General features: G+C 42.0%; 1 protein-coding gene across 1 annotated transcript; it reads right to left on the reverse strand.

The window, feature by feature from the left end:
• Positions 1 to 377: 377 nt before the first annotated feature.
• ctsba (cathepsin Ba) lies at positions 378 to 7,462 on the reverse strand. Its single transcript, XM_076726290.1, has 11 exons — positions 7,135 to 7,462; positions 3,952 to 4,079; positions 3,752 to 3,837; positions 3,459 to 3,573; positions 3,207 to 3,322; positions 2,773 to 2,858; positions 2,453 to 2,599; positions 1,909 to 2,025; positions 1,659 to 1,787; positions 1,420 to 1,501; positions 378 to 1,190 (listed from the first exon to the last, which is right to left on the reverse strand). Exons 2-10 carry the CDS (start codon positions 4,072 to 4,074, stop codon positions 1,428 to 1,430), a joined length of 993 nt encoding a protein of 330 aa, XP_076582405.1. The 5' UTR covers positions 4,075 to 4,079; positions 7,135 to 7,462; the 3' UTR covers positions 378 to 1,190; positions 1,420 to 1,427.
• Positions 7,463 to 7,869: the final 407 nt, after the last annotated feature.

Raw genomic sequence — 7,869 nt, forward strand, 5'->3', positions numbered from 1 at the left:
CACCAAGACGGAAGTGGCTATGCTTAGAAAGCGTATCGTATCTTCGAGAACATGTTAACTTTTACCCATTTCCCCATTGTCAGTACCGCCTGTCTAGATGGTAGAAACAATCTTTCCAGTTAATCTTGTTACAAACAAATTTGGTTACAACTTTAGAATGAATGTCACAAAATTCCATCCGATTACTTTAAGTTGGCGTCTTAATGCTGCATTAACCTACAACGTTTATCACTTACCAGTCAGAATAGGTGGTCTGATCCATTCATCTTGAACTACATTTTCTTGGTGAGCCAATCCCATCAGGCTCAAATCAGTCATTAAAGATGTTGCAAGCTGATTTAAGTCAGCATGCATATTCAAGAGCAACAACACCATACTGGGAATCAAATATTGTTTTATTCAATTCATGTGCCAATATTTTGATTGATACAGGCAGACAATAAAAAGATTCCATTTCAACCATATTTTTTAAAAAAAGTTCAATTTCTCTACCAATACTCAAAGTTTAAAAACACTTACAGCCACCAGTTACAAGGGTACATCCTTACATTATGGAGTGGCATTTGTGGCACTGAGAAATAATGTTGGATAAAAACAAAACAAAAAAAAATCTCTGACAGCTGTGATCATTAAAAATCAAACAAAATACATTATCTGCTCCATTCAGCAGAGTCCTGCAATTTCTTTCTATCATGTGCTGCATCGCTCTAAGATGGTCCACACTTTGCATTAGTGCAGAAAAAAATGTGACAACAGGGGGACAAGTTCAATTCTGCAACAGAGACAGTCGGCATCAAATCACCTGAGATAAAATGAAATTCTTAAAAGACATTTTCCTCCTGTACAACCTTGTGATTGCTTTAAGAAGTGAATGTGCGAGACCTCACAGCACTTCTTTCACAAAAAAAATAAAAACCCCTCCTTAAATTCAACAACGGTGATTTGTAATCAGGCACATAGTTGTCATCTGCTAATCCACCTAAATGACGAGAAGGTTGCTATTAAGTTTTCTCTGTTTCTTCTCTTCTGTCGTCTGGTGTCAGAAGAAAACCACATGCAGCGTGTGCAAGGTTAACAGTGGGCTTTAACTACAAGGACTAAAAGCAGCTGAGAGTTGTTGCAGTTCCAGAGCAGGCAAGTGGAGTGTGTCGCCCTCTAGTGACTATATGATGGACACTGCAGCTCAAAACCTGCAAGAGATGAAGAGAAAGGCACAGACTTCAAGCCACATCAATTTACTCTTTCACAGAAGACTTAAAACGGGAGCTACTGGGGTGGTAAAGGATCAAAAATACAAATCCATGCATGCCAGGCTGGTTTGTAACATAACATTAGGGAGGTTGCAGCTGTGCAGGCACACAGACACGTTTGAGAGAAGTACTTTATATTTCCATTGCATGTTCTCTTGTTGTCTCTTACCTTAGACTTTATTTGGGAATCCCTGCCACAATCTCAGACTCAATACCACAGTGATCTGATCCACGCAAGAATTTAAAGAATCCTGAGGACCAGAAACAGACCACAGGACAGTTTACACATAGAAATCTCCATGTCTCAAGCATGAGAACATATGGAAAGTGGGCTACTCTTTGGAATTCAGAGTGACTATTGTTGTAGGAATGTTCATTAAAAGCAGTAAAATGTGTGCCTCTGCTCACCGTTGTCACCCCAGTCAGTGTTCCAGGAGTTGGCACACAGCCAGTAGGGAACACCATTCTCCTCGCCCCAGCCCAGGATCTTAATGGCGTGGCCACCCACACCCGACCCAGACACATGCTGATACACACCTGAGACAAAAAAAAGGAAAAAAGAAAGGCAAGGAACAAAATAAAGGAAGAGGGTGAGCAAGAGGTTGCTTTCGAACGTATGAGAGAACATCAGAAACAACAATGGTGCCTGTGCTTTTACCAGACTTGTATAGCAGAAAGTCTTCGTAGACAGTAAAGGCTCCCTCTACCGGCCCGTTCTTGTATATCTCAGACTGAATCTGCTCCTCGTCTGACAGCACGGTGTAAGACGTTTTACCTGCAACACACTTTTGAGTTAGGATCCTGTACTGTGTGTTTGTGTGTGTGTGCGTGCATGCTTATATATACACAGCTGTGTTCACCAAGTTTAGGGTTCAGCTCATTTTAGGACCAAACATATTGCTTATGGCACATACAAGAGCGAAATAAACATTTATGTATGTATGCACTGTGGTCTCATATATTTGAAGACAACAAAGTCATGTTTCAGCTAACTGTTTACTATTCATATGACAAACTAAAGCAAGGAACATCTTTCCTGGAAAATCACAGGGCGAGAAGGAAAATACAGTTCAAATGTTAGATTTTATTTCTCTTTTAAATCCTGGTGACTATTCGAATATGCACAGGTAATGTTAGCACGCTTAACCCTAATTCCTCCCTTATTTATGGAGGTTCAAACTTTTTTCTTCTGCCTTACGTACCAAAGTGCTTGTCCTCTCTGTAGCTGGGTGTGTATCCAGCTTCACACGAGAAAATGCACTGGGGTGTGTCTCCACCCTCCCCACTGCAGGAGGGTCTGCTGCCATTCACATGGTGCTCACAGGGGGGGATGGTGTAGGGGCGACAACCTGCAGACACAAAGATCATGTTTGAATTGTAGACGCCACACACACACACACACACACACACACACACACACACACATACACATACACATACACACACACACACACACACACACACACACACACACACACACACACACACACCACTTTAAGAGTCTCTTGCCCACATAACTCACCGATGTGGGAGTCATAGAGGCCTCCAGACACCAGTCCCTCTTTGGTCCAGAAGTCCCAGGCAGCTGAAGGGTAGCCACCATTACATCTGAAAAGTAGAAATGTCAAAATGTTTCCGCCTTTGGAGACAAACACTGAGCACTCCCTGCCTCATGGCCTAGCCAAATATTTTAATTACTGACAAAGTCATGGCTGGTACCCAACATCCTTAATAAGCACAGTTCTGGCACAGTTACCTGTTCTGCATATTCCTGGATAATATCAGACTGCTCTCTTCATAGCAGATCATTCACTGGTGAGCTTGTGTTGAGTTGATTAATTTTTTCCTTCTTTGCTACTGAGCTCAAGATTATGGTCCACATACAGTAGGTCAATGCAATCATCAGTTGGAAAGATCAGAACAAGTAAAGATTTTTCACACATTACTGCATCTCACCCCATGCCACAGCTGTCGCAGCAGGTCAGCAGATCCTCGGAGGAGATCTCCACGTTGACCTTGGCATTGCTGTGGATGCACACACGGTCGGAGATGGCTTCTGCAGCACCAAATGCCTGTTGGGGCACATTACCAACCACAATGAAAACTCACAATCAAACAAAACTAGATAATTTGTTTCTTCAGCAAAAAAACAATCATTTTGCAATAATATTATTAATATCATTTGAAAAGTGAGTTTTTAAATCTTACCCAACAGGAACCACAGGAACCCTGGTCTCTTATCTCCTTCAGAGTGGGACAGTTGGGCCATTGCTCTCTGGAGTCAAATTCCTTAGGCAGATTCAGGTCCCCAGCATACTGAACCCTGCAGGGGAACAGTTATACAGTCAAGTATGACTGTAGGCTACTACAACAACTTAAGCAGGTGTACTTTTCCATTTTGTAGTGAGCAGGTTGGATACAGAGTTTTGCTCCGTGACACTGATACCACTGCTGCTTCTTCTATGTACATAGAAATGTACACAGTGCGTGTACAAACTCACATGACTGGCAGTTTAGGTCCCTTCAGCATCGTACCGCAGAGTCTCTGTACATAACTGTAGTCAACATCATGGAAGTTGTGAGCAGCCTGAAGGAGGGGAGAGTCAATTATAGCTGCTTTTAATCACTGACGCCAGAGTCCAAGGTCAGATAAAACAAGTCAAAACAAAAAAAAAAAGCAAAAAAAAAAACAAACCCTCACCTTCCAGGTAGTGTTGAACTTATTGATGTAGTTGACCATCTCACTGGACAGTGGTTTGAGGCGGGGTCTGGCCAGGCTCACAGTCAAGCTGGCAGCCAGTAACAGGAAGGCTGCACGCCACATTTTGCCTGAAAAAGGCAATATGAAGAGGACAAGTTTATTTGTTATTCACATTAGAAGTAACACTTGAGTTCTGGTAGTTGCATACATTCTGATTCAATCTCTGCACCTCAGCATGATTACGTAGCCCTAAATCTGCCCCTTTCAATTCCAGCCAAAACTTTCATTTTGATGTTCTTTAACTATCAGAGATGAAGGGTGTCTCACAAAGAAAGCTACAAGAACACATGTGTAGCACTTAACCCCAAGTGACTGTAAATACAATAGTCTAGGTTGGAAAAACTTGTTCACAGCTGACTGAACGTTACTCTAGTTGCATCTACAAGTGGAGCAGGCACACAGAGTGTACAGAGAGAGCAGGGAAAACCCTCTTATCCTCAGTCATGCTAGTCAAAGACCTCTCCAGTGGTTAAACACTCGGCATGCAAATACAATAAACAGTCAAGTGTTTCAACAAATTCCTTGGAATTAAATCTACGTGCAAACACAAGAAAAGGTCTTTAGATGAAAGGGTAGTTTGCTTGCTTTTGTAGACAACTGTCAGTGTTGTTTTACCTAATCATAATGAGACTGGGTTTCAGTTCTCACTTAAAAAGCCTAAAGACTCATACGTCCTCATAGTACCTCGTCCACCCACAATGTAACTGTACGCACTCTCCTCAGGTTTTTAGATAAGATGTATGCACCAAATGGTCCAAGTTCCCTCTCATATGGTATCAGATGTGAAATGCACTAACAAGGATCCATTAGAGATCATAATGTAGCCTATTAAATAGAGGCATGAGTGCACTCAGGGTAAGCAGGATGCCAGCAAAATCAATATCAATGCAGACACTGTGCTTCTTTATAAATACGATAGGATGAACTACCATGCACTTTCAAACCATGACGTCAGTCTAAGGCCTGAACAGCAGGAGTGGAGAACAACGTGTCACAGAGACACACAGGCAGACATGTCGACTGAGCACGATTAGAAAACACTCAATTGGAATCAGACTGTGGCCAAAACAATTGGACATGGACTTATGTAAGAACTTCCTGGACTTGCAGACCCTCAGTGCTCACACTGGCACACAGCCACATAGATTATCTCTCAAGAACAAGAGCCAGTCTTGTGAGGTAAAACTAGAACACCTGTTCAGGCATGTCTGGTTTTCGAACAGAAAAAGCAGAAGAGAATCCAATGAAACACCTCAGGTCTGTTCAAGAGGCTTAGAAACGAGACTTCCAGTGAAACTGGTTTGATATCACATGACTGAGGCCAATAAAATATTGTGAGCAAAAGGCACACAGACAGGACAAAGGATAGAAAATTCCCCTTTACAGAATGAGATCTGTTCCCTGACATCACACTGAAGCGCAACATGATACACTCCACTCACTCACCTTGCTTTTTCTGAAATCTAAACCAGGTTTTCAAAAGTTTCTATATATCATATTCTGTGGAAAGTAAGAGAAGGACAGTAGTGATTTCCTTGGCTGGGCATGAGAGGTGTATTTTGAGCCACAAGGTTATGTTTACAGGTTGGTTGTTAAGAGGATTCAATGGGTCCGGCTACTGTTGGTAGTGACTGTTTGTCTGTCTGTTATTGAAGCAATGATTTAGATGTGATTTGGAGGAGTGAACTCTCAACCTGCTGATCTGCTCCACTGACTTCCCTTCAGTTTTCAGTCTCACGTCAATTTCTTTCAACACAGCTGTAAAAACAAGACTCACAAGGCTACATCAGCTTGCTGAGTCACAGTGAAAGGCTGTGAGGCCTTTCTTTGGCAGAACTCTTCCATCTCCAAAATGTCACATGTCTGAAGTCAGCACAGCTTGATGACAGTTTATTTCTTATGCTGACCAACGCATTTCTAAAGAGCATCTAAAGGCGAAGGGGTTGCGAAATTTCTTTCCCCTTGGTGGGAGGTTTAAGATCAAGACAGAAATTGGTGAGTCACTGCTAAAGCCACAGAGAGAAGGCTCTCCTCTCCAACTGCTTTATTAGTACACTGCACACATCTACACTACACAGGAAAACACTGAGCAGAATCGATAAGTACCTCTGAAGAGAGAGACTATGTAGTAATGTCCAGAGTACATGAATCAGGCTTTGTTTCTTAACACTGTAGCTGTATTCTATAATGTTTGTTCAGTTCCATGTTATGAAAAGACCTGGAAGAATGCCAAGACACTTTAAAAAGCACAGCATTTCCCTATCTACATATCCTCGAGTATGAGAACTATCACACACATCTCATCACCTGCACATATGTACATACAGTCTGATAAATCTAGTTAACGTCTGTAATCCTGCACTGTAAATCTGGTTGGTTTGTTCTTTGTCTACTGACAGAAACGACTCATTTCCTCATTCCTGTCACCTTGATTTGCTCAATGGTTAAAAGTTGTGCTCGAAAACATTGTGGACTGGAAACTGTTGCAGTGAAGTATACAGTCATTTTATCCTGAGATCAATCAATTCCAGTTCATTCTGATCCTCTCTGTGTCACAGATATGTTTATAACTCAATAAAAGAAGTCTCAGTCCCCCTCCTTCCTCTGGCTGAAGCAGGGGACGGAGGTTTCTCTTTCAATTTCTCCGCTGTATCAACGCGCCTCACGGCTCAGGGTTACGTTTCATGTTCATTTCAACTTCGGGTTTTAAGTTCGGTGCTTTCTTTTAACGAGACGCTGCCTGCATCAGACTGTATTGATCACTTCCACGTACCCTGAGCATTAATAATGAGATAACTCATAAATTAGACCCTGGTTTCAAAAGTTTATCTGGTAACCTCTGACCATAAAGCGGAAATACGTCATGCAGTCGAAAACAACAACTATCAATTGAGCGATGAAAACAAATAACTGCGACAACGAGGACTTAAACCTGCTCTTTGTGTCAAAGCAGTGTAAAATATTACCTGAACACACAATTTTATCGACTTATGTAGCGACTGTATTAGTTCACGTTAGGCGTCAACAGCTAGCTTAACGGCTATCTCATCGTGTCAACAAGCCGCAGCGGACGAAGCTGAAGCCGCTTAAAAACGGACAAAGCAACAGAGATAAATCACTCACCGTCTCCTGTAGCTCTTCTGTCAGCTGATGGTGTGAACTTGAGTCTTCAGCTCCAGGTTCCTCCTCTCCAGACCGCTCGTCAGTGGTCAACAGAGTGTATGACTGTGACACCGTCCTCGTCTTTCATATATTCCTGGAAGCACGTGAGTCAGTCACATGAATGCAGATCATGTGATCCGTCAGCAACAACGCGTTCTTTTCTGTTCCGGTCTGTGGGTTTCGTCCTGGGTTTCAGGTCAGAAATGTTCTCCTTCACGCTATTAATGACGTGAGCCATGGTCTGACTGGTGAAAACACATTTAAAGATGAGAGTTTGGTGCAACGCAGTAGGTCTGCACTACCTCAATCTGACCGCTAGGTGGTGCTGAAACCCACCCTGTCTGTCACGACTTTACCCTCAAATACAATCTATGGATTAATTGCACATATTCTGTTCCTATTTTACTTTTTCTTCTTGCTATTACCAGTTTTTACCTATATTGTTATTGTTGTCTGTCTGTGTCTGTTGTTTTTTTCAATGGCTTAAAATGTCTTTTGAAGCATGAAATAAATGTTCTCAGTGACATGAAGCACAATGCTGAGGACCTTTTCATGTGGTTTTCTGGTGGTGTTTTGTCACTGTTCTGTCAAATTGTTTTTTAATTAATAAGTAACTTATGATTTGTAACTGATGAGGGTGACAGTGTGGTTTTCTTTGGCTTGCATGCTGTATAATGCTGTGGATCACTCACCACA

This window comes from Chaetodon auriga, chromosome 1, assembly GCF_051107435.1.
Source record: "Chaetodon auriga isolate fChaAug3 chromosome 1, fChaAug3.hap1, whole genome shotgun sequence".
Classification (NCBI taxonomy): domain Eukaryota; kingdom Metazoa; phylum Chordata; class Actinopteri; order Chaetodontiformes; family Chaetodontidae; genus Chaetodon; species Chaetodon auriga.

Bases quoted from the DNA above. Each gene is read 5' to 3' on its own strand.
- ctsba (XM_076726290.1), bottom strand. From the start codon at position 4,074: ATGTGGCGTGCAGCCTTCCTGTTACTGGCTGCCAGCTTGACTGTGAGC. The intron at 3,838-3,951 runs GTGAGGGTTTGT...CCCCTCCTTCAG, and splicing joins AGTTCAACACTACCTGGAAG to GCTGCTCACAACTTCCATGA. The intron at 2,600-2,772 runs GTGAGTTATGTG...TTGTGTCTGCAG, and splicing joins CCTCTATGACTCCCACATCG to GTTGTCGCCCCTACACCATC.